Source organism: Tyto alba, unplaced genomic scaffold, assembly GCF_018691265.1.
Source record: "Tyto alba isolate M040663 unplaced genomic scaffold, T.alba_DEE_v4.0 Super-Scaffold_29, whole genome shotgun sequence".
In the NCBI taxonomy this organism is placed as follows: domain Eukaryota; kingdom Metazoa; phylum Chordata; class Aves; order Strigiformes; family Tytonidae; genus Tyto; species Tyto alba.
The window spans coordinates 4,078,778-4,103,485 of NW_024881303.1; the positions used below are offsets into that span (position 1 = coordinate 4,078,778).

Genomic DNA, 24,708 nt, shown 5'->3' on the forward strand with positions numbered 1-24,708 from the left:
GGGTGGGGATAGGACAAGGGGCGATGGTTTTAAACTGAAAGAGGGCAGATTTAGGTGAGATCTGAGGCAGAAATTGTTCCCTGTGCGGGGGGTGAGGCGCTGGCCCAGGGTGCCCAGAGCAGCTGTGGCTGCCCCCTCCCTGGAAGGGTTCAAGGCCAGGTTGGACGGGGCTGGGAGCCCCCTGGGCTGGGGGAAGGGGGGGCCCTGCCCGGGGCAGGGGGGTGGGAATGGGTGATCTTTGGGGTCCCATCCAACCCAAACCACTCCATGATTCTATGACCATCCTCCTCCCGTACAGAACATGGCAGAACCAAAGCCCACCCACCCCACTGGTGGATTTTCCACAGGAGTAGAATTAGCACAGCAGCCCGCCCCAGCCCTGGCCCTTCCCCCGTGGTGGCTGTGCACCAGGGGTGCCTTTAATTATGATTATTTCAGCTCTGGTCTAGACACAGTTGGGAAGTTTGGGTAGTAAAATGCCTTTCCATTACCCACACAACACTTCAAGTTGATCCACATAAATATATAAAAATATACTATGCATATAAACATACACATATATACACACATATATAAAACATAGGCATATCTAATATATACACACACAAATAATATATGCATATATAAAATACATATATATGCACAAATATATGTGTCTTATATACACACACACACACATGTAAATGCTATATATAAGATATGGTGCAAGGACTGAAACCAGCTCACAAGCCAAGCAACTCCTCTTGCAGAAAGTGATTTTTATACTTGTTAATCTACCGAGGGAAAAAAAACCACCACCACGACTTTCCAGCTTTTCAATGAGTTTGGTGCAGACGGGATGTAAGCGCTTATGGGTTTTTATAAGGACAGAAGAAAACAAAAAGTGGGTTGCACTTACTTTTTTTAAATGAATGTGCAATACACATTTTATTGAAAAAAAAAAAACAGATGTGGACAGCACATTTAAAACCCCGACTGCAGGCAGCAGACGGTTTGAGAGGCAGCTGGGAGATTAAAGTACCTTTAAACTCAAATACCTGCTGATAACGCATTAATCCGGCACTTGCAAGCCCCAAGGAGCGGCCATGGGCTCTGTGAGCTGGGTGTTGGCGGGTTACACACCCCTCTTGGGAAGGCACTGGGGAAGAAAAACTCCTTCAAAGGAAAAGAGACCTCCAGCAATAAATACTGGGGAGTGCCTGGTGCGTCCTGGGAGAGCTCCTTGGGAGGGGGTGTGCCCACCCCTCCGCCCTCCTGTCCCCTCGGGATGCACCGCATGGCCACCGTGCACGGAAAGCAAGGCAAAAGTATTTAAAAACTTGAAAAGGAGAGCAATTTAAGACTACAGGCTAAAACGGGGAAGGGGGGGTTGGGGGGAGGAGAAAACAAACCACCAAAAATCATTGCACATAATCTCATGTGGTTGCTTTGGTAGGTTTTCCTTTTCCACGTACTGTCAAGCGGTGTGTGGCAATGAGGGCTGAAGGCGTATCCTCACATCACTAAAAAACTCAAGAGAATATTGCAAATGTTCCCAAAACATTCAGAAGTATCAAAAAAATGGATAATCCTGTGCATAGAACAGGCCAGAGGCACTGGGGTAGGGCAAGAATAAAGAAGCATTTTACAGCCACGAGCGCTGCTGAAGGTCCCACCCCAGCGCCTGCTCCCATGGTCATTAATATTATTTACTTTTCAGAAACTACTGATACAGCCATTAAATACCGCTGCGTTTCCTTCCCCCACCTGCAGACACTGGTGCAGGGATTGGCCCCAGCATCCCAGTGCATCGGATCCAGACCCACGGTTTGCTGGGGATAGATGCAAGATCATTGTTTGCTTTTGGGAGGTAATCCCAACCGGAGCAGGGATCGGGATTTCACGAGATAAATGTGCCTAGGCTGCTCTGAGACCATACAGTGCCAGCAAGCTGGCTGGGCTAACACTGTCGTGGTGAAAAATAAGGAAAAAAATAAACAAGCCAGATTTTAAAAATATATATATTTTGTTATATATTTATATAAAATAAAAATATATAAGCACAGCTATGTGCGTGTTTACATATTTGTATTTTATGGGTGTGTATACACGCACACACACACGTATATCTAAATAGCTGAGCACACTGCTCCCTACAAGGAGGGGTAGGACATAGCCTCCTCACTGCTCATACTGACCTCTTTAAACTCAGATTCCTTTGAACACGCCAAAGCCACTCCTTCCAGGACAATTATGGGGGGAGTGGGGGAAGGAAAAAAAAAAAAAAAAAAAAAAAAAAAAAAAAAAAAAAAAAAAGGGAGCTGTTTTCATTTATCTTGAGTCCAACAGAAATGCTGATGTGTTTTGCTGGGTGATATAGTAACCGTCTTGGGGCAGAATCTATTTTTTTTTTTGTGCAGATTTGAGTCTTCTAGGATGTGGTACGCACCGGATTAGACTCTTGTCCACCCCCCAACAGGGATTTAATTGCAGAGCAAAGTTCAAAATGGAACAAAAATCCTTCCGGCCTCTGGTTACAACACTTGAAAAATTATACTTCGAAATACAGAGGTAAATATCCTATGAAATTACTATCAGACTTCTGTGATAAAGCCATAGCCATGACAATCTGATGCTCTTGGTACTAATGAGACTTAATAAGGGGGTTTAATCGCATGCCCCATACGTATTTGACACGTGCTATAAAAATATAGTGTACAGCAGTCACTCTGCAGCAACCGTTTGCAGAAGGGTTTTTACCCACAGGTAAATACAAAGTGGTACCTCAAATTCTCCCGTATATACCATCACGGGCAACTATCACTATTTTATCCTACTTCAGGAGAACAAATGTTTAGGAGAACATCTAAACACACCCACGGAGGCGTCCAAAACAGGGCGGACCTGTGCTGGAATTTAAGAAGAACACTTCTTTCATGAAAAATAGTTTGACTTCTTAGAAAAAAAAAAAAAAAAAAAAAAAAAATACGGACAAAAGCAGCCTTGTTCCCAACATTGTGATTCCTGTGAGCGCGGCTGAGCGCAGGAGACCTCCCTCTTGTCCCGGCGTGCCAGGGGACACGCACGGTTCACCGCTGCAAAATCCTGACGTCAAAGCACGCCGCGTAGTCGCGGAGAGCTGCTCGAGAGCAATGAAGAAACGGGAGGAGGCCAAAAAAAAAAAAAAAAAAAAAAAAAAATTCAAACCCAAAAACCCCAACCTGCAGAGGACACTGAGCACATCAGGATGCAATGCTGAGCGCAGATATTCAGTGCGCCCTTGCTCGGAAAAACTACAGAGTGTCTTCTGCTAATGAGGGAACGTGCTGCTGCACCGCTGGAAAAGAAGTGTCCTTTTATTGGGTTTATAAGGGAGGTTTTACAAGGGCGAGCCCACATCTTGACGGGGCAGGGGTGGTAACTGAAGCGGCGACAAAAAAAACGCAGCGGTCAATCTTTTTGTTGCTCAAGGCTACCACCTACACAGCCCAGCAATGAGGCAGGGCAAAAGCCCCCCCGTGACACTTCACCGTTCTAAATCACTGGGTTTGGTTTATAATCCACGCACGGCGCAGGGATGCTTTACAAGCCTACACCATCAGTGAGCATCTTTGCAAAAGCCAGAGGCTGACCCACCGGACCCAAATGCCCCCCCAAAATGCTGGTCCTGGCACCGCAGGGCTTTGCTCCTCCACACTCAGCCTTCGAGCATCTCTGCCAGAGCTGGGTCTGCACGCAGGCTTCGGGGAGAAGAGCAAATCCCGACAAGCCTGAAAGTTAGGGTTGTTTCTAAAGTAAATGCTAGGAAGGAAGCTCTTTTGGGTGTTAATAGGATTACTCGACTAGCACTTAGAAATTTAATTCATTAAGATGCCACAGCGGTATCTACTACTTGCACTGCTAATGCTGAAACACAAATACATCCTCCTCCTAAGGCTAAAATTATTCATCTTGTGCTGGCCACACTGGCAAGCACCTTTGCCCTGAACAGATGCCACCCACCCGTGGAAAGAGCATGAAAACCCCCTTGAAATTTGCTTTATACCTCTGATGCTACCCCACAAATGCAAAAAGCACAGGCAATCTGTACCACAAGCCATGAACCAAGCATATGGTGTTTGCCCTAGAGGTACACTTTTATTAGGGTTTTATGCATAAATTTATTATACATATAATAAAATATATTTTATTTCTCAGCATCTATTGCAGTGGGAGGTCTACGGGTTTCTCTGAACTGCTCATCTGCAAAGTACAGCCAGATCCAAGCCTGTTTAAACCCCTGAGCAGGGAGAGCAGCTTTGCTGAACCCAACTGAAACGTGAGGAAAAGCTCTGGAGGAGCCGAAAGCTGGAGACATCTTGGCTCCCCGACACCCCCACGTTCACAAGCACCAATCGGCTCAGGAAGGTCTTTGCAAGCCCCGTGCAGACCTGCTTTAAATCCTTGCACCAGCAGCCCAGACCAGTCTGGCTTGCTCATTTTTCTATGAAAGAGGGATAAAGGAAAGCAAGGGTGGGTTATTGTTATTTTTATCAATTCTTTTTTTTTTTTTTTTTTTCAAGCGGGATCTTTACGACCCGATTTCTCCAAGTGTTTCCCCCCACCTCATCAAGCACCCCTCCAGAGCAGGCTTTCACTGGCTGCTCCCTGCCTCCCATGGAATCATGAGAAATGGCAGAAAACTCAATTAAGGAGTTCGGTTTCCATGAATCATCCAACACAAAATAGGAAGCATCGGACAGAAACACAACAGCAGAGGAAGGAAGGAAGGAAGGAAGGAAGGAAGGAAAACCACTTCTCCAGGGAGCACTCAACTGCCTTGACTACCAGCCCGGGTGCTCCCTCACCCTCCAGCCATGTATCACTCTTCTCTTCCTTCACCCAAAAGAAAAAGTGTCCTGGGGTGACAGTGCCAGCAGTCTGCAATCCTGACTCATCCCCAATGAACGTGCGAGGCATAAGGGAGCCGGTCCCTGCCAAAAAGACATCATACCCGATAGCGGAGCCAGAGGACGCTTGGCAGGACGGATGCATAAGGCAGATAAAGGAGAACTGAACGCGCAACCTGAATTCCCAACCACTCATCTGAAGCTTCAGCCTCACCAGGCAATTCCCCAAGCGAGCCTTAACGACGGTTATTCTTTGATAAAAGCTTAGCCCCCCCCCAAGAAAGCGAGGTTTCCAACCGTCGCGATGCCTCGGGCACATCAAACCTGTGAGCCAGCACCGGTCTCTCTCCTGCAGACCAGATGGGATCCAGCATCTGCTGGAGAGGGACACCAAACCTTCCAGGTTACACCCAAAGCGCATCCCCCAGGGCAGAGCACAAGGGAAAAGAGTCTCATCCCTCCCTGGCAGCGAGAGCAGCCAAAAGCACTTCACGTGCCACCAGCCTTCCCTTGCTGGCGATTTGCGATGAGCTCCAGGGGCAATGCAAGATTTGGGGTGAAGCTGGTCTTTGCCCTAGGTCCTTTGCAGAGCCATGGGGAGGGGATGAAATCACAGAAGAGCAGATTGGAAAGGCCCTCAAGGAACATCTGGTCCAACCTGTCTGGAAAAAGCTTGGTCTAAACAAGATGGCCCAGCACCCTGCCCAGCCAAATCTTAAAAGCGTCCAATGCTGAGGAATTTCTGCATCAGTTAGCCCAAGCCCACTGATGCACACAACACGCTTTTAAGTGGCTTTAAGACCTCTAATCTTGAGCTTAGGTCCACCTCACCCATCACGCAACCAAGCTCAGGCACAACAGCCGCAGGGCAGGACACGCGGGGTGGCAGGGAAGACAATTTCTGCTGCAGACAGCTCTTGAGCTGGACATCGTGTCGAGCAAAGCTCTGTGTATTATCAGTGAGGAAGGGAAGCTCTGCAAGACAGTGATATAGCTCTTTCCAGGCAATTTCACAAAACGCAGACTTTCTAATTGAATTTGTGGCGTTTCAGCAATTAACCCTCCCCAAAGTACATATGCCTGCAGGGAGGAGGGGAGGGGAAAAAAAAAAAAGAAAACCACCACCAAACAAACATGCATAATTGACTGGTAAGAGATTTAAAATGTAATAACTGGCAAGATGAATTTTTGGTTGCTGTCCAGTTGTTTTGCAAGCGAACAACCACCTGAGATTATAAAGGGGAATGTTTATGCAACGGCTGGTGTGCCTGTTTGCTTACACGCGTCCCCTCCCAATGCTGTTCTCAACCTGTTGTCCAAATTCAGCCGTTTTACTGAAAATTGGAGGTCTGCAAGAGAGGGACCAATGCTGGCACACAGACATGCCACGGGCACAGCTCCTGACCAAGGTCTGTGTTTGAATGGCCACCGACTGCAAGCTGCACCCAGAGCTGCTGCAACATCGCTGGAAAAAGGGCAAGTGCAAGGAAAAGTGAGGAGCACAGCTCTCCAAAAATAAAAAAGAAAATAAAACAGCCTTCCTCTGGTTTGCTGGCCACTTTTCTTCCCCTGCCCCATTGGTTCTACCTGATGGAAGCTCCAGCCTAGACAATGAGAGCAATATGCAAAAAACAAACCTGGGCAAGAAAACTAAGTTACTGCAGCTTTGTCAAACTCATTAATTCTCCACCCATCAGGAATTTGGGGTTCTCAGTATTTTTCTAAATTAAAAGACCTGAAAAACCCTGAAAGGCACCGAGAACATTCAGAACCGAATCCCACCAGTTGAGAAATTTTGCTCAGTTTTGTTTCTCTGTCCCTTTCTAAGCTCTTGGTTAATTCACATTTCAGAACGAGAACCAAGAAATGCATCTTCTTTGCGATGTTTTAACACCACGAGACTTTTTTTCCCCCAAACACACCCAGGGTTGGATGCTGGGCTGAAGTCGGTTTGCCAAGAGCTCCGCAAGTGCTGTAAATCTCCTTCCTTCCTCTTGTCTGTAAGAAAAACCACCACAAAAAAAGGAAAATTCCCCAAACACCCAAAATAGGAGCTCGCAGTGGCAGTGTCACCTGTGATGTTGAAATAACTGAAGTTTGTAGTGCAAATACTCCCTCTTCTCTTTCCCAACTTGGTAAACATTCCCCACATCCACAATTTCATGCAGTTACTCACAATCCTTTTTCTTCACCCCCACTTCCCCATAATCAAAGACCAAAGGTTAAAATCCAGATTCCCGGTTTGTTTTTTATAAATGCCCTATATTGGGGTTGCAAGAAGTTGGTCATAAACCCACAGCGGTCTGCAAGCTGCTGACAGACAACTGCCAAATGCCATTTCTTTAAATCAAAAATTAGAGGTGGGGCATGATTATACGCCGGTACCCAGGGGAGGACGGTGCTTGCTATGAATGTAACCATCGCACACATCATGGCACAGAAAGAGGGTTCAGAAATCCCTGTCAGGGGACATCTGGAGGCATTTGGCTTCTACAGAGAGATATTAAAGTATTTTGAGTACAATTTGTTTGGGTTTTTAGATGGTTGAGAGAGACTCAGCCAGATGCCTGGGTGAAATGCAAGCTCTGATGGAGAAGGATGGGGGAAAGCAAAGGATGCCTATGGGGGAAAAAAAGTCAAAAAAAAAACCCCCAAAACCCAGAAAAGGAAAAAAATAGAAAAAAGAAGAAGAAAAAAGGGAAGTGTGTGAATGTGATGATTTCTATCATTTTAGCTCCCTTGGAGTGACATGAGTGTGGCAAGCGCAGCTCCCCACGCCGGCTTCCCCGTGCATCTTACGTCAAACCGAAACCTGAGGGAGCTGGAAGAGGAAACTACTGATTTGGGCTGGGTGGGAGCAGCAAACCCAACAATTTCCTGTCTGTGGTACGACAAACCCAGGCTCTGGTATTCGCGGGAACGTCGCCGCCGCCTCCCACCCTGCTCTCTTCCCCCTCCGAGCGGGATCTGTGTCATCGGCCGGGCTCTTCCGAGCCAAAGCACACGGCTCGTAGTGAAAGAATTAAAAAAGGATAAATAAAAATAAAATTTTTAAATCAGATTTTTTTTTTTTTTTTTTTGGCTTCCAAAGAGTCATCACCACTCTGGGTAGAAATATTAATTGCTGTGACCGCAGCTTGGAGCTGCCTGTGTACGGCTTTTACCTACCCCCGCTCCAAATTCCTCTGGTCATTGGCAGTTCATCTGAATATTCCACTTGGGCTAACAAAGACGACATTGTTTGAGCCATGATCCTGTAATTTGGTGCGGGCCTACGTGGAAGCTTCCTGGAGTCAAAAGTTGGATGGAAAGTAAAGAGCCAGCCCCGCACGGATCAACATGCGTGGCTGGAGAGTGTCTGTGTTAACAGGCGCTTGCATATTCTCACTTAAATGTCATTACAAATGTGTTATTTGGAGGAGCAGGCTTCAGCACAGGTCACTAGCAAAGGTATTAATCAAGTGGCAAGACGTCAGTGCAGGGTGCATTAGCAGCCCCGTTGTTCTCCTGGAAGATGCTGCTGAAGCTGGAGCATCTCTGCTAGGCAGCACCTGGCAGCCCCCAGGGTACCACTTTTGCCTCAAAATGGCCCAAAACTCTGCCTGTTTCTGGAGCGGGAGGACTTCTGTGCTCAGCAGCATGCCACATCCCCCCAAGCCTCTGCTGCCCACCATCCCACCGCCCGCCAGCTCTGGGAGTTTTGCTGTTGAAAAGCCTGGGATGAGGTTTCCTGGTGAAACCCGGAGCACGGTCAGCGCGGAATTTGCCCCCAAATTTATCACGTTATTTGAGACAAGAACTAACCAGCCCGCCTCAAAGGGAACACAACCAGCTTCTCGCAAGCCTCCCGGCGTACCAAACGGCACTCGCAGCCTCCTGTGAGCGCCGTGTACTTGAAAAGCAACACCGAGGAGTGACCGAGCGCTGATTTTGAAGCAAAACATCCTTCTCATCTTGACTGACGACTGACAGCCAGACAAGTATCTGCAGATCTTGCAAATGAAGATGCTCAGCTGTCATCCTGACAGCATGGACCAGGAAAACGCCTCGACCATCTCCAGGCACCAAGTCCTGATGCTCACTCAGATCAGTATTTCTGGAAAGCGTGGCTACAATAAAAACCCTTCCTCTATTTCTCTTTAGCCTTCAACCATTTCTCTTGCCTCCACCTGCTCACCTGCTGAGCCCTACCCAAGTCTTCTTGGAGAATTCCAAAGCAACAGGAGCAAATCACCTACAAGACAGCACTGGAGACTCACGCTGCCTCGTGCTTGCAATAGAAATGGGCTGGGACAACGACTCTGCATTTCTCTTACACAGCCTTAAGCTGTTTCAAGGAGTTCATCCCAGCTTCAAGGCAAAGAATTTCCCCAGCAAGTCTCACAACGGCTCGGAGCATTTATAAGCACTACAAAACCTCAAATACAAATCTGGGGAAAATCAATGATGCTGCATTTTCTTGGTGTTTTATTCACAACCCTTTAAGGGGTCCATTAAGAAAAAGAGACTTTGCAGGGAAAACACTAATATTTTCAATCGATCTTTCAAAGAGTACAGCTGAAGTTACTGGCAAGACAACATGGGCAGAGTCCATTTGATGGCCAACAGAGCCCCTTGGGTGAATCCCAGACACATTTGCAGGCTAAAAGCAGCAAGAGAAAAAGCTTGATGTGCAGCGATGTGCTGTGTCACCAAAACCAAAACACTTTGCATGTGACAACTCCTGTGCCAGTCCGCAGGTGACATCCCACCCCTCTCCCAAGTGATGGAAAGGAGATAGAGGAGGAGCTGCCAACGGGAACAATGGAGTTTAAACCAGTTGCCCAAACCCTTATCGAAGAGGTGATTCACAAAGAACCCCAAGACCTCAGAAGATGTCATCACTGCCTGCCGTTATCAGCTGCTCTCTATCGAGGGCAGGGGGCTTGCTTTGACATTTATCCCAAAAAGGGTACAGAAGGACTATCATCATTCCAAACCCAGCTGAGTTTTTGTTTTTTTTTTTTTTTTTGTTTTTTTTTTCATTCACTTATCTATTTTCTTCAGGCACAAACCCCTAAAGGCGCTCAGTCCTCCCAGTGAGCCCCCGCAGCTGGAGCCGGCTGCCACGCATATACTGCCCCTAAAAGAAACCTAGAGAGAAATCCGCATTTCCATTGCAAAACTTCCATCCACAGACTTTCCGAATCTGCTCAGTGCACATTTAGGTCATCTGTCTTAAGCCATTCCTCTGCCAGCCACCATTTGTCCCCCCTTCCCTGTTCCTGTCAGCTATTCTTTCACTCCCACTACCAAACAGAGCATCCCCCAAACACAATCCTGTGCTTAACGTATATCCCACAAAGCTCCTCCCAAGTGCATTTCAAAAGAGCAGGGTTTTTTCCTTGCATGTGTTTAAAACAGCCCTACGTTGACAACAATAACCTGCGTTCACTTCCTTCCTTCCTCTGCTCCCAGTGATTTTAAGCCTCAGTTTTTTTTGTTTGTAAGTCAATAGTGGCAAAATTCCTAAAAACCCCTGGGTGAGCACCAGGAGTTTCCAGTACAGATCCCAAGCTGCACCGACCAACTAAATACTACTGCTCTTAAAAGCTCAGCAGTTTTTTTTGCCTATTTTTCAGAGATGACTCTGCCAAGCACACGGCACGGCTCAATTAACGAAGTGGCTTAATCCAGCAGGGTGATAAATAACAGGGGAGCGAACAGGTCATTGCAATTCACTTGAGTAACCAGAATCCCTATCTGCTCCTTGGGTTTTTTCCAATCCCTGCCTGTATTAGTGACAGATTTTAATTGCCTATTCCCCAACAGTCTGACCGCAGCCGCTTTGCGCAGGCAAGGACCGAGCTGACAAGATGTACTGATACCTGCAGCCTTGCAATTAGGGACAAGAGACCTTCCTGCGTCCCTGCTCTCAGCACAGCACCCCAACACACGTCCCCCATGCACCCCAGCCCTCTCCAAGGCAAAGAGCTATTTACCCCCCACCGCTTTCTCCTATGAGCATCAGAAAACACTCCTTTAAATATATATTTTTCCCTTTTCCAAGCTCTCCTTGCTGCTGGGAGCAGGGAAGGCATTTTTTCCCCCAGCTCACTAATGGGTGAAAAGCTTCTACCAGCATCCTACAACCAGAGCGGAGCCGGTCTGCTGCAAATTCACAGCAATGCCCTAAACTTCAGTGAAACTCTGGGCAAGCCACAAAAATCTGTTTTTCCTGCCCTCTGGCAGCACAAAGCCTACGGGAGGCTTGTCCCAAAGGATGGAGCCGGCAAACCCCTGCCCGAGGCACAGCCCCCCCCCGCTTTATTCCTCCCCTCCATGATGCTCAAGCAGAGCAGCCCATAGGGGATCCCTGACCTGCAAGGAAATTTGTTTTTTAAGAAATCTGCTTAAAACTCACGGCAAAAATCTGCTTTGCAAAAGATGAATAATTTTTTTATTGCTGGGAGGTGTTAAAAAAGGGAAGCGAACGCTGGCAGGGACAGAGGAACAACGGGGAGGGACAGGTTAAAACTGCAGGGAAAGGGTTTCAGCGCAGAAAACTTGCAAAATTAATATACGTGGAGACGAAGCAGCGGCAGAGGCTGGATGAAGGAGGGCATTGAGGAGGCACAACAGGGTGAGGAGTGACTCCCCTCCCACCCCGCTCTGCTAAACCCGACCCTGATCAGCTGGCAAGAGCTCAAAGAAGAGCCATAAAAATAATGAGAGGGCTGGAAGAGCTGACACGCAGGAAGATTAAAAGGAACTAAATGCGTATAGCTTGGCTCGGTGACAAAAGCCAAGGGGAAAGGGAAGGCAACAGCCGGAGATTTCCGTGGGTCTTGGCCGTCCCAGGGAGGGGGGCACGGGGCTGAGCCCCATCCCCGCTCCCCCCGCCGGCGGCTGCCGCATTCCTTCCCTCTAATACAATCCCTAATTTAACAAGTGGAGAGGAACCGGGCAAACGCATTTGGGGGTGGGGAAGGGGGGGGCTGCATTACGTCAGGGGCTAATTTAGGTCCTCGCCGGGCTCCGTCCCCGTGCACGCGCCTGGTTTTCAGCGCACGAGTCGGCCCCGACACCCAGCGCAGCTCAAAACCGAGGGGAGCGTCGCTTATTCATTCGTGATGGATGGGATGGGGTTTTTATCGTTTCTAGAAAGCTGATTATTTTATTTTTTCCTCCCTAGCCACCTACTGCTCAACTTCAGCAAATCTTTCTGCAGCCCCAGCATAAAAATAAGAAAAAAAAAAAAACAACTTTTCAGAGTCAAGGCTATCTCCAGCACAAGACCCTTTGATGTAAGCCCTTGCTTCCTTTTGAAAAAGGCATATTTATATCCATCTCTTCCTTCCTTTAACTTCAGATAATTAATAAATCAAAACTTAAGCATGGTGGAAGATGGTATTTTTGAAGCCGCACGAGGGCTTTGCGTTGAACCGGGACCTGCAGCTGACAGCTCCGCTACTCCCACAGCCGCAGGCACGCGCGGGGACCTCGCAATTAATATTTTATTCGAGCAATTACAGTCGTCAGCCCAGACTATACCGTTGAGTAAACACACCCGAGCAGTAAAGAGATGATAAAAAAAAGACAAGAAGGGAGCTTTGGCGGGGCAGGGCTCCCCGCGGCCGGCGCCTCGGGGTGCTCCTTTTCGGCGGGGAGAGCACCCAGGCTGGCCCGTCCCGGCGGCTTCGGCCGCGCGTTCCCACGCGTCCCAGACAAACGGGCTCTTTGTCCAGGTGCCCACCCAAAGCCACCGGACACCGCGGTGTCCCCGGTCCCAAGCCCGAGCCCCACCTCGCCCACGCCACCCCGTTAATCACCCCATCCTCGCAGAGAGCCCGCGGAGGCGCTTTCCTCGTCTAACGCAGCGCCGGAGCCAGCTACAACTTTCAGAATTTAATTTTTCCGTAAACTGGAGGAGAGCACCCACAAAAATCCCCCCCGCCACCCCATAAACAAAGATATTTCCCAGCTCCATGTAAAAACCCTGCGTGCAAAGCAGCCGGCGGATGGAGGCTGAGGCCCCGCCACCAGCCCCGGGGTGTAAAAGTTTGACTGGTTTTGGCCCAAGGTGGTTAGGAGGTGGCAGCACAGGGTGCTGGGTGGGAGCGTGGGTGCTGCTGGGGTTGGGGGGGCCCTGCCAGGCTGGGGGGGTGGGGGCTGGAAGGGTGCATGGGGGAAAAAGGCAGCTCGAGTCTGGGATGGGGTGCTAAGACAGCAGGGTGCTAGGACCTGGGGTAGGTAGGGTGCTGGGATGGGGTGCTAGGGCAGGCAGGGTGCTGGGTGCCAGGGGAGGGTGCTCAGCACAGTACTGGGGCAGGGGGCTGGGTGCTCAAGCACCGTACTGGGGCAGGGGGCTGGTAGGATGCCAGGGCAGGGTGCTGGGTGCTCAAGACGCTATTGGGGCAGGGTGCTGGGTGCTCAAGCACCGTACTGGGGCAGGGTGCTGGGGAAGGATACTGGGAGCTCAAGCATCATACTGGAGCAGGGTGCTGGGGTAGGATGATGCTGGGTGCTCTAGCACCATACTGGGGCAGGGTGCTGGGTGCTCTAGCACCGTACTGGGGCCGGGTGCTGGTAGGATGCTGGGGCAGGGTGCTGGGTGCTCAAGCACTGTACTGGGGCCGGGTGCTGGTAGGATGCTGGGGCAGGGTGCTGGGTGCTCAAGCACTGTACTGGGGCAGGGTGCTGGGGCAGGGTGCTGGGTGCTCTAGCACCGTACTGGGGCAGGGTGCTGGTGGGATGCCGGGGCAGGGTGCAGGGTGCTCAAGCACGGTATTGGGGCAGGGTGCTGGGGTAGGATGCTGGGTGCTCAAGCACCGTCCTGGGGCAGGGTGCTGGGGCAGAATGCTGCTGGGTGCTGTAGCACTGTGCTGGAGCAGGGTGCTGGGGGGACGCCGGGGCAGGGTGCTGGGGCAGGATGATGCTGGGTGCTCTAGCACCGTGCTGGAGCAGGGTGCTGGGTGCTGGGGCAGGATGAGGCTGGGTGCTCTAGCACCGTGCTGGAGCAGGGTGCTGGGGCAGGATGAGGCTGGGTGCTGTAGCACTGTGCTGGAGCAGGGTGCTGGGTGCTGGGGCAGGATGAGGCTGGGTGCTGTAGCACCGTGCTGGAGCAGGGTGCTGGGTGCTGGGGCAGGATGATGCTGGGTGCTCTAGCACCGTGCTGGAGCAGGGTGCTGGGTGCTGGGGCAGGATGATGCTGGGTGCTCTAGCACCGTGCTGGAGCAGGGTGCTGGGGGGACGCCGGGGCAGGGTGCTGGGTGCCCAAGCGCTGCGCTGGGAGGCTGCCGGGGCAGGGTGCTGGGCTGCCTGGGGGTTGCCGAGGGACTCACCGAGCTTCTCGACCAGGCGCAGCATGACGCCGCCGATGTGGATCTCGCCGGTGACCCGCAGGGTGACGTCGCGGCCCAGGTCGGTGACATGGACGCTCAGCTCCCACGTCCCATCGGCGTAGCAGCCGTCCGGCATGCGGATCCCGTCCAGCGCCATGGCCCCGGCCTCCTGCGCCGCCAGCCGCGCCTCACCGCCCGCCCGGCCCGGCACGGCACGGCCCGGCACGGCACGGCCCGGCACGGCACGGCACGGCACGGCCCGGCCCGGCACGGCTCCGCGGCGGGGGGGGGTGGGATCGCGGGGTGCGGCGCTGCCCCGCCGCCCCCCAGCCGCTGCCTGCGGGGCCGCCGCGGGAGGAGAAGGGGCGGGGGCGGGGAGGAGGGAGGGATTGGGGGGGGGGGGAGGGATTTGGGGGGGGGGGGGGAGGGAGGGATTTGGGGGGAGGAGGAGGGGGGAGGAGGAGGAGGAGGAGGAGGAGGGGGAGGAGGAGGAGGAGGAGGGGGAGGGGGATAATAATTAAAGGAAAAACGCGCCCCGCGCTGCCGGGCCCCTTGGCCTTTTATGGAAGCGAAGGACGGAGCAAGCGGGGGCCGCTCCAACATCCGGGACTCGCCGGGGGGCGGCCCGGCCCGGTTAAGCTCGGCCCGGTTAAACTCGGCTCGGTTAAACTCGGCTCGGCGACCCTCGGTGCCGCCCCCCCCCCCCCCCGGGCTCGGCGGGTCCCGGGGTGAGCTCAGGATGAGCGTCCACTAGGCCCGGGGGGGAGCTGCGTGTCCCAAACACGCGTGGGTGCTTCGGGCGCCTTCCCGCGGCTGCCTTGCCCCCTCTGCTGCCTTTAGGATATTTCTTTTTTTTTTTTTTTTTGGTTGTGTTTTTGTTTTGTTTGTTTTGTTTTGTTTTATTTTGTTTTGTTTTGTTTTTTAACACTGGCCGTTTAAAAGCCCCTAATTCATAAGCAAAATATATCTCGCTGGGCAAACCCCTTACCTTAGCGTCGCACTCCATGCCCACACTGAGGCTGGGCGATGTGCCGCTTCCCTCCATCCTTATCATCTCTGAATCTAGGAAATAGGAACTGTCTTTAAATAAGAGTCCGAACGGGCACAAATGGAGAGAAAAGAAAAAAAAAAAAAAAAAAAAAAATTATCCGCTTCCTGTAGCTCTCCACCCAATGATACAGACATCCCGCCAAGGCAACTGGGCTTCCTGAAAAACCGTCACGCGGCAGGAGCCGCGTTCGGAGGTGCAGCGCGGTGGTCGGTGGCGGTGGGCAGGATGTGTCCCGCGCCGTGCCGGGCGATGGGAAGCGATGGATCCGCCAGCACCGTTCCCACGTCCCGTGCTGCAGTCGGCAGCGGGAGATTTGCTGTCCTGAAGGCAACAAAAACCCTCTTAATGCGGATGAGAAAGTCTTGCCACCTTTTTTTTCTTTCGCTGTCGTAATGGAGATATGTATAAAGGGCTGTTCCTCTGTTTTCCCGCATGCATTAATAAACGCCTTCACGAGCTCGCTCTGGGCAAAATAAGCCAGGTTTTACCCATAAACAGCACAGAGGATTTGGGCTAGCGTGGCTGATGCTGACAGAGGGGAATTGGGTAAAACTGCCCCAAACAGTGGGAGGATGGACAGCAGATGACCTCTCCCACCAAATCTTCCCGAGGCCTTAATCCCTGTCAATGTAACCCCCATTTCATACCCCCCCAAACTTGGAAACTGGAGCATAATTTACGGGGTGATGGCTTGGGAGGGCAGGGGAAAGCCTGTCTGTGACAATAAAGCTTTCACAGATTGTATCTCGGTGTTCTTCCAGTGTGAAACAATAGGGCAATAAATAGAAAGGGTTACTCTCAACCCGAACGCTTCGGATGAGGTTCCCAGCTGATGCAATTCAATACGGCTCCGCTGGAGCTAGTAACCTTTTAGTACAGCTGATCGCACGCTGTGAGGTAGAGGCTGCTGGTTCCTTGTGCTCTTAAGTACATCTGCGGAGCTTCTCTTTCCCTGAGGATGGGGAAAGCTGCTCTCTCTGCCCCCTCCATCCCAGCCGGGGCCGGTGCTGCCATCCCCAGGGTCTTTTCTTTCCCCCCCAAGCGCCGTGGGTGTGCGGAGAGGCGGGCAGCGTGATCTCCAATGCTCGGCCGAGCCGCAAAGCAAGGTCAAAAATGCACTGGCGAGGCTCTTGCGTCAGAGGCAGCCAAGCATCCCCGGGGCTCTTCCCACTGTTTGCAAGAAGTCCTCGCTCCAGACAAGCAGCAATAGCCAAATAAGGTGCCGAAATGCACAGACGCTTCCATCGGGACAGGGATGATACCTACCAGATCCGCCGGCCCGCCGCTCCGTCTGCCTCTGCCCCGCGGAAACCAGGGGGCTTTTCCGATGAAACGAACTCGACGGGCATCTTTGAGAAATCAGCGATGAGGCTGAGCAGCTCCATTCCCTGTCATGGGTTTATTCGATTTGGTTTTCCCCTTTTTATTTTTTATTTGTGACCTTTTTCTTTTTTTTTTTTTTTTTTTTTTTTTAAAACTATTAGGTGCAGTTGTTGAAACCAGCTGGCTCCGGGGCTGCGGGCAAGCCGGTCAGACTGGCTCTTTCCAGGGTGATCTGCCCTGTGCATTTGGGTGCCTCGGCTGGGTGACTGGAGCAGGAAAAGCAGCACGACTGAGCACCCGGCCCGTCTCCATATACAGAGGCAGAGAAATTCCCCAAACCTCTGTGTAAACACAAGCTGCGTTTCCTCAAATGCTCCGGCACGGCCGGGCTCAATGTGCTGCTCTGACTCGGTGGCGGGCAGCCCCTGTCACCCCTGCTCTTCACCCCGGGCTCGATATTCCCCGTCTGCAGCTTCTTCCTTAACAAGGGCAACGTTTCAAGAGAAAACCCAAAAAAGGAGAAAAGCAGACGCTTGTTTTTCCCCCAGCACTTTTTGTGTCCCTAACACCTCCCTGCCTGGGTGCTCCCTTAGAACCCACTGCCACTGGTCCCGCTCCACTTCACACGGGGTTTGCAAGCTCTTTATTTCTCCTTGAGTTTTACTCTGAGCTCCTCACAGACATCCCTTAAGTGACTGGGGACTTGGGACGTCACTCGAGTCCCTTTGAAAAAAATGCACTGCTAGAAATAAACTTGGGCAGCGACTGAGCAGCAGCACAAACCACTTCTTGCCTGCTCCCGCATCTCTGGCACCGCGTACCAGCAGGTGAGAGAGGTTCAAACCACCTGGGTGGTTTTCTCCATGTGTCTCTTCATCCCCTTCCACCTCTAAGTGTCTTTTGGACGTAGCCAAAGTTCACTTTTCACAGATGACCATTTCCCAGCAGAGAGGTCATGCTCCTGGCAAAGGAAATGTGCTGGGTAACTCTGCTTCCTTGTTTATTCCCGGACACATTCGTTCTTCCCCGATTTTGTCATTTCGGAAATGTCCATGTGACATGGCTTTTTTGTTTTTCTGAAGGTATATGCAGAGTATGAAGCTGTCACAGATACATATTGTACAGATGTGCAATTACTTGGTATGCGCATCCTTGTAATGAAAGGATGGATAATATTTGGGATTAAGGTCTTAAAGAAGAGAACTTGAGATGTGGAGGTTTAGTCTTTCTAGACTGTAGTAATTTCCTCTTGTGATCTTGCAATCATTCAGCATCACCATACCTCACTGCCCAGCAGTAAAATAATATTTGCTTATGTCCCTTAGGACACAACTCCAGCGATGCGGTCGCGCTGCTTTGCTTAGGCGTAGCTTTCCTCCAGGCTCATCTTCTCAGCTGGATGTATGTTTGCTTCTGATGAATGAGGTCAGAATTCCCAGGGGTTTGTCTCATCTTTGGGACTGTCCGTTACGGAGCCTCGGCACCCTTCTCTGGGTGGGTTTGTAGCTGGTGGGGTGTCTGGGTTTTCCCACTGGCTGTGGGGGAGAAATGACAGCAGCTATCGGAGCTGGAGGGGTACGTGGGGGTCCAGGAACACGCAAGGCAGCACTGCGTATCTTTGTGGAGTTTGAGGGCCAGGAAGGATTTGTAGGTCTGTAGACTCAAGTCCTTGCATCTTCAGGATAGGATATTCGTCCTAGTTACCCCAAGGGAAATTCAGGAAATGCGACTTAGTGCTCTGGGCAAGGAGTGCCAAGATGGATATCCTTACCTAAAACAAGAGCTGTCAGCCTTAGGAGGGGCCATGTGGCCACCTCTCTCCTCCTGATGGCCAAGGACGCATGGGATGAAGCCAGGGACCAAGCTTCAGGACCGTCACCACCATCCAGCTCTCGGTCCTTCATGCCCGAAGGTTACAAAATACATCCCCACAGCTGGAATAAATCCTAGTTTGCAAGAGATAGCTAACGAGCAGATAAGAGACACGGAGCCAGCGTGAGCTACCTCCTCCCTTGATCAGTCAAGCCAAGGTTTCATTGCCCTACAGCTACAAAATCACATCTCATTTCCATGCTGCGTGTGCCGAGCATCAGCCGCGGTGCACTGGAGCCTGCTGGGCTTGTGCTGCAGGTCAAACCCCGCTGCTGGGCTCTTCTCTGTCCCCTTTTCACCTTCTTTCCAGGAATTGGGGTCAATTAAGCTCTTGAAGCCTCAGGCTGGGAGGTTTGTTTCCCAGCCTCTTCCTCCGCAATCAGCTCTTCATAACAAATAGCTCCGCTGGCTCTCCTGACTCGGCGTGTGTCAGGCATTAGTTTCCTGTTGACATTAATCCCTGTGCTGTCGTTTCTCTTCTATCCTTTTTCTATCATGCGGTCACGTCCTACCGATGTTCCCAGCTGCCAGGAGTGACCTCCACGGAGTGTGACTCTTGCCTTGGCTCAGAAAGGAGGCAACGTGCCCCGAATCATTCTCCTGTCGTCCCCAGGATCAGAAGAGTCCTTGAACTTTGTGTCTCTCTGAAAGAGCTGGTGGGTCCTAGAGCACCCTCTTGACATCTGTTTTAGCCAGGGGGAGTTGTTTGCTGAACGCTTGAATCCATCTGATGGAGAATGCGGATAAATCCCAGGTAAATTTTCCTAAAAGTTGATTCATCCCCAGGGCTGAAAATGTCCTTTCCAGCTCCCTGCCCGGTGCCCGAGTGTCTCACAACAGCCATGCCCAGGACCCCGCTCCCATTTCTGACCTTCCCCTGCATCACCTGCACCTGGCTCATGGCTTTGGTACCACTCACCATCCTCACCTTGGACTCTTAATATCACCTCGTGACTTACACAGCAAATCACGCTGCTCTGCACAGCCCGTGTTTTAGTAAAGGATGAGGCAGAAATGCTGAGCTGGGATGCAGGAACATGTCCCTCTCCGCTCCTGCCATCCCCATCAGTCTTTCAAACAGCCCCAGGACGCTCAGGGATGTTGACCCATTGCCTCCATCCAGCCCAATGCCAAGATTTCCAAATTCTTTTGGCAAAACCTGTCCCAAACCTAGCTTTCCCTGGCTGCTTGCCCCAGCTCTCGGAGGGTCCTCTCCCGCAGATGCTGTGGATACTTTGCACAGTGCTGTCAGCAAATGATTGGGGTAACTGATTTTCTAGAAACCCAGGATGGAAAATGCTGTGTGTTGATGAGGTAGTCACAGAACTTGGTCAGTCTGTAGAGTTTTTTGACTAAAAATGATTTCAAAGGGTACCGTACGGCACTACTGATTTGCACTTGCCCAAGAGAAAGGAGCAGCCTCAAGGTTCAAATATCTCACACCCTGCCTCTTCTCCTGCAATATACAATGTATGAAACCATTTTCTATTGTCCATCAGATTTCTGAGCCTTTGCCACTCCTGTTCTGGCTTTTCTCCACCTCCAGAAGGCCTCCTATTCATCTGCCTTTGCAAATACAAAGTAAAGGCTGCAAGGCTGAATTCCTCCCGTGGAGCTGGGGCTCAAAGAAGACCCAAATGTCACGCAACGCTCAATCACCATCCCTGGAACTGGTGACTCTGGGGTGTTAGAAGAAACACCTGGTGTCATTTATCTGCTTCTAGTCAGCAAGAAGAAAAAAACCAAAAATCCCAAATAATTCATCTAATGGCTCTGACACCATCATCTGCAGAGCTGGCCAGAGAGTGGAAAGTGTCTATTTGGAAGTGATTTACTGGGAAGCAGTGGGGGGAAAGAAAGAAAAAAAAAACCCCAAATCACACCATCAATTATTCACAGCTGCTCTTCAGACCCTTTTAGGGCAGCCACTTGCTGGGAAGCAGAGCTGCAGGGAAGCACCCCGTGCCGGCACCCAGCACCCTGCAGATCTCCCCAGGTCATGAAGGAGGGGAGGAAAACTTCCCCCAGCCCCCTGCGTAGCCCCCTCCTGTGTATTTGCAAAGCGGCAGCCCTGCAGCTGGCATCACTAAGGGCTTCAGCATCAAACCCCCACTCTGAGCCCTGGCACTGACACTTCCCGTTATCTCTCCAGCCCCAGCTCTCCCCTCCCCAACGGTCTGGGGAAACTGGCTCCGAGCCCGTGGGTTTTCCCTCTATCAGTGCAGGGAGCAGCGAGGCGAGGCTCATCCAGCACGCTTCGTGAGGGGGCCCGAGGGCTGCAGAGATGTAGGGCATCCCTGAGACGTTGCTGGACCGTTCCCATCCCGATGGATGCGCTCTGGAGTGGGGACAAAATCAGCTCAAGACAAAGCCCAGGGAGAGCAGAGCCATGTCCTGCCGAGGCCTGGGGTTTCAGCACACCCATATTACTTTTCAAGCGTCAGTTAAATCCCCCCCAGCCTGTGAAAAATTTTGCTCAGCGTAAGATAAGATCCCCCGGGTGCTGTCTGAGCCCATGGCATTGCAAAAATCACCGAATCATGAAATAGAGTAGCAAATCCAGCCCTGGGGACTGGCTGTCCAGTGGTGCTCAATGCACATGAGGATGGGGAGGGACTGGGATGATCTTCCCACTGTGGAAAGCCCAAAAACCCCAGCCTGGGTCACCCGTTCCCTCTGGCCAGTACTGGGATTGCTCCATACTGGCTGCACCACCGACCTGCTTGGCACCAGTGTCCCAGCCCCCACCCCGCAGCCCCAAGATGATGCTCTGAGATGAGTTTATTCTTCATCCCTCACGACCAGGGGTACGACAGCAGCAGCTCGGAGTGTGAATGGGAGAACCCAGACACCCTCCCCACGATGTGGAGAGCAAACACCAGTGGGCAGCTGGGACACACTCGTGGACCAATTAGCCTCCCAAACCCCCCAAACCTCCCCTTCATGCGACAACCTGAGAAGGAGCCACGTGGCCCCAGGTTCCCCAGGGAGCTGCCTGCTGCCCCCAAGCCCGGTCAGAAGGAAGGAGAGGCCGGCAGCAATGGCCCTACAGAAACATGGCCACTTTGTTCTCACTGTCTTAATACCCCAAAGCATCCAAATCCTCAGGAATAAGGGATTCAGAGCAAGCCACACCGGTGCAGGGAGCTCTGAGTTCCCCAAGGCTGCAAAGCCCCAAAGGCCAAACAAGAATAGCAACAGCCCCAGAAATCACACCCGTCCCATAAATCACACCCTCCTGATAAATCCCACCCCGGCTGCGGGAAGCTGTGAAGGCTGGAGGAGGAGGAGGGGGAGAGCACCAAGGATGAAGCCACTGGGGTTTGGCCGCCTTTATTCATGTGCTGCCAGAGAACAAAAAGCTCCAAATGAGGGTTTTTATCGAAACACACGTCAGAGCTCTGTGAAAGCTGGGCTGATAAGACACCTGAGCAAAGGAACCAACGCGACGCGGGCACCGGGGACACGGGGGGGCGTTTGGTCACGCCACCCTGATGGAACCATCACGGAGAGCAACTTCATCCTGTGGGAATCACCCAGATTTGCCCCAGACCCCAGGTCATGGGCACAGGGGGAGCGACCCAGCATCATCCCCCTATGACCGCTTCCCTTGGGCACCTGTGGGGTGCCCCACAGCCCCCCAGACTGCTTTTCTGTCCTGCTTTTAACCAAACACAAGCATATCCTGGCTCCTCTTGCTGGGTTTGGGGTGTTTGCTGGTCAAATCCTGGTACAAATGGCTGCAGCCAAGGAAACTGCAGTAATTTTCTCCCCATTTTACAGATGGAGATACCAAGGCCAGATGCATGGCAGTGACTTACAGCCGCTGAGGATGTAGCTCCCCACTGGAGCTGGGATCCTGCCGCCCAGGATGGCTGGTGCTGTTTGGTATGGTGTTAAAACACAACAGCCCCTGTGTGAAGGTTTGGGTCAAAAATAACCCCCAAATGCTCCCTTTTGCAGGGAAAATAATGCTGGGCTCAGATTTCCCGGCCATGTCCACATCTCTCCGCTGCAGATCACTTCAGCTTTCGGCGCTGTGCTGAAGTTTTCTGGACTGAATAAAGGCATTTGGAGAACATCAAGCAGAAAACAAATGCATCTATGAAAGGAGGGGGGGTGTTAATACCTTTTATTTGCCCCTTGGACACCCGAGATGCCCTGTGTAGCTGCAGCAGCCGAGCACATTCAGGAACCTGTTGCGCAGGGGGAGACGGGTGATGCTCAGAGAGCTGGATGGTTTTGTGCTTTTTCGGCGTCAGTCTTCGCTGGAAAGGTCAGATGCAAGTGGGATGGTGATGCAGTTAGTGCTGGAAAAATAGAGACAGGGCAGATCGGAGTGGTTTAATAAAGGTAGATGTTATTGAGTCAGCTGGGTGGGATGAACTTCGCCTCCAAGCAGAGCAGTCTGAAGCGATCGGCACCTCTCGTAGGAAGGAGAGCTGGGCTCTCCGCCAGCCAGGAATGGGCAACGTGGGGAGCTGTTGGGAATCTCCAAAACTCGACTGAAGCATGAAATTGCCGTGTCTTGTGAGCTCGTAGAAGACACACAGTGTTCTGCAGAGCAAGGGTGCCGTCGTGCGCCTACAGCTTCTGGCGCAGCCCCACATCCCCTGCAAACTGGGGGCAGGCGGGCTCGATGAGCTCCCCGCTGGGGTCTCCCACTCCCAGTTTATTGGCGGTTCATGGCGAGATGGGAGGGTGACCCATGAGGAAAGGTTAAAAGAATTCAGGCTGTTTACCCTAGAGAAAGAAAGACAGCTGATAACATCTTCAGGTAGATAAAAGAGGGTTTATCTGAAGAGGGAGGGGTGGAAGAGGGAGGAAATGCTCTGCCCCCCATTTCCACAATGGATAGACAAAAAACGATGGGCAAATCACCCAGAGAAAGGTTCAGGTTAGCTCTTCGGAGAGAGACTTTAGGTGTAAGGGAGTGAAGGATTGCAGGGGGAGGGGAATGACCATCCTCAGAGGGTTTTAAAGCTGAGCCAGAAAACACACGTCCCCAGTGCTCTGTGTGCCTGCTCTGTACCAGTGGGGCTCCCCCACCTTCTCTGATCAGTAAAAGCTTTTGGCAGCTCGCTGCTTAAACTGGCGGTTGCTGGGGCTGCTGTCTGATCTAAAAAGCAACAGCTTCATTCTCTCGAAAGATGGGCTTGAAATTAGGGCCACGCACAGATTTGGTCCAGTCCCCACTCACGGGTAAAATCTCTGTGCTCCACTGCATGCAGAATCCAGCGCTGGGGATTCCCCAATCCCGCCCCCCCCCCCCCCCCCCCCCCCCCGCCCAGGGCTGTCCACTCGTGTCCTTGCAGCTGTGTGTGGCTGAGACCTCTGGATGAAGAGCATATGGCTGCTAGACCATCTCATGGGCCAACAAAAATATCAGCAACGTAGCCCAGGTGGGAGCGGAGAGGTGGCAAGTGCTGGGCAACCAGGACCCTTCATCCCTGCTGCCAGCTAGCGCCGTAGGAAGATGGTCTGGGATTGCTCCTGAGGTGCAGCAGGATGATCCTCATGGGACCAGCAAGGACGGCAGGTCGGTCACGACTTGGACTTGCTGCTCCCCAGGGGACAGAGAGAGGCCAAGACGAGGTCGTGTTACATGTTTTGCAGCCCGGTTAAAGCTGCAGCTCCCATGTACCAGGCACAGCGAAGATCCAAGCCCAGACACCAGGGCAAGAAACTGCAGAAACCAGCTAGGACTTGGAAAAGAATAAAAAAAAAAAAAAAAACAAACAAAAAACCAAAACAGCCAGAAAATAACCCGTTGCATTGAGAGCTGACTCTAAGCGACAGTTGTTTAAACATGGCAGAGTGTCAGAGCACTCGAGGAGCTGGATGTGCGTACGAGAGGAAGGGTAGCCGGAGGTGGGTGCCAGTATTTTCTGGCAGTGTTGGGTTGGAAATATCCTTCAACTCCTCAGATAACAAGCCGGAGATTACGATGCGAAGGAATGAACTGTGAGGTGGGAGGGTGAGAGGAGAAGCCAAAGCCCATGGCAGCATGATAGGAAACAGCCTGGAGACACATGGAAAAGAGGAGAAAATTAGGTCAATGCTCCAAAGTGTCTTAACAGGCCATCAGGAAGCTCTTGGGAAGGAGACCAGCTCAGGGGGAGAGCAGGTCTCTCTGGCAGGGAGATTGTAGAATCACAGAATGGTTTGGGTTGGAAGGGACCTGTAAGGACCATCTAGTCCAACCCCCCCTGCCATGGGCAGGGACATCTTCAACTAGACCAGGTTGCTGAGAGCCCCGTGTCCAACCTGA

General features: G+C 51.8%; 1 protein-coding gene across 4 annotated transcripts in view; it reads right to left on the reverse strand.

The window, feature by feature from the left end:
- Positions 1-14,419, reverse strand: part of FERMT2 (FERM domain containing kindlin 2) — a 51,467-nt gene extending 37,048 nt beyond the window's left edge. For all 4 annotated transcript variants that reach the window (XM_042799098.1, XM_042799097.1, XM_042799096.1 and 1 more), the window contains exon 1: positions 14,192-14,419. In XM_042799098.1, coding sequence (XP_042655032.1) covers positions 14,192-14,348 — 157 coding nt within the window. In that variant the 5' untranslated portion in view covers positions 14,349-14,419. The remainder of the gene's footprint in view (positions 1-14,191) is intronic.
- Between the last annotated feature and the right edge of the window lie 10,289 nt (positions 14,420-24,708).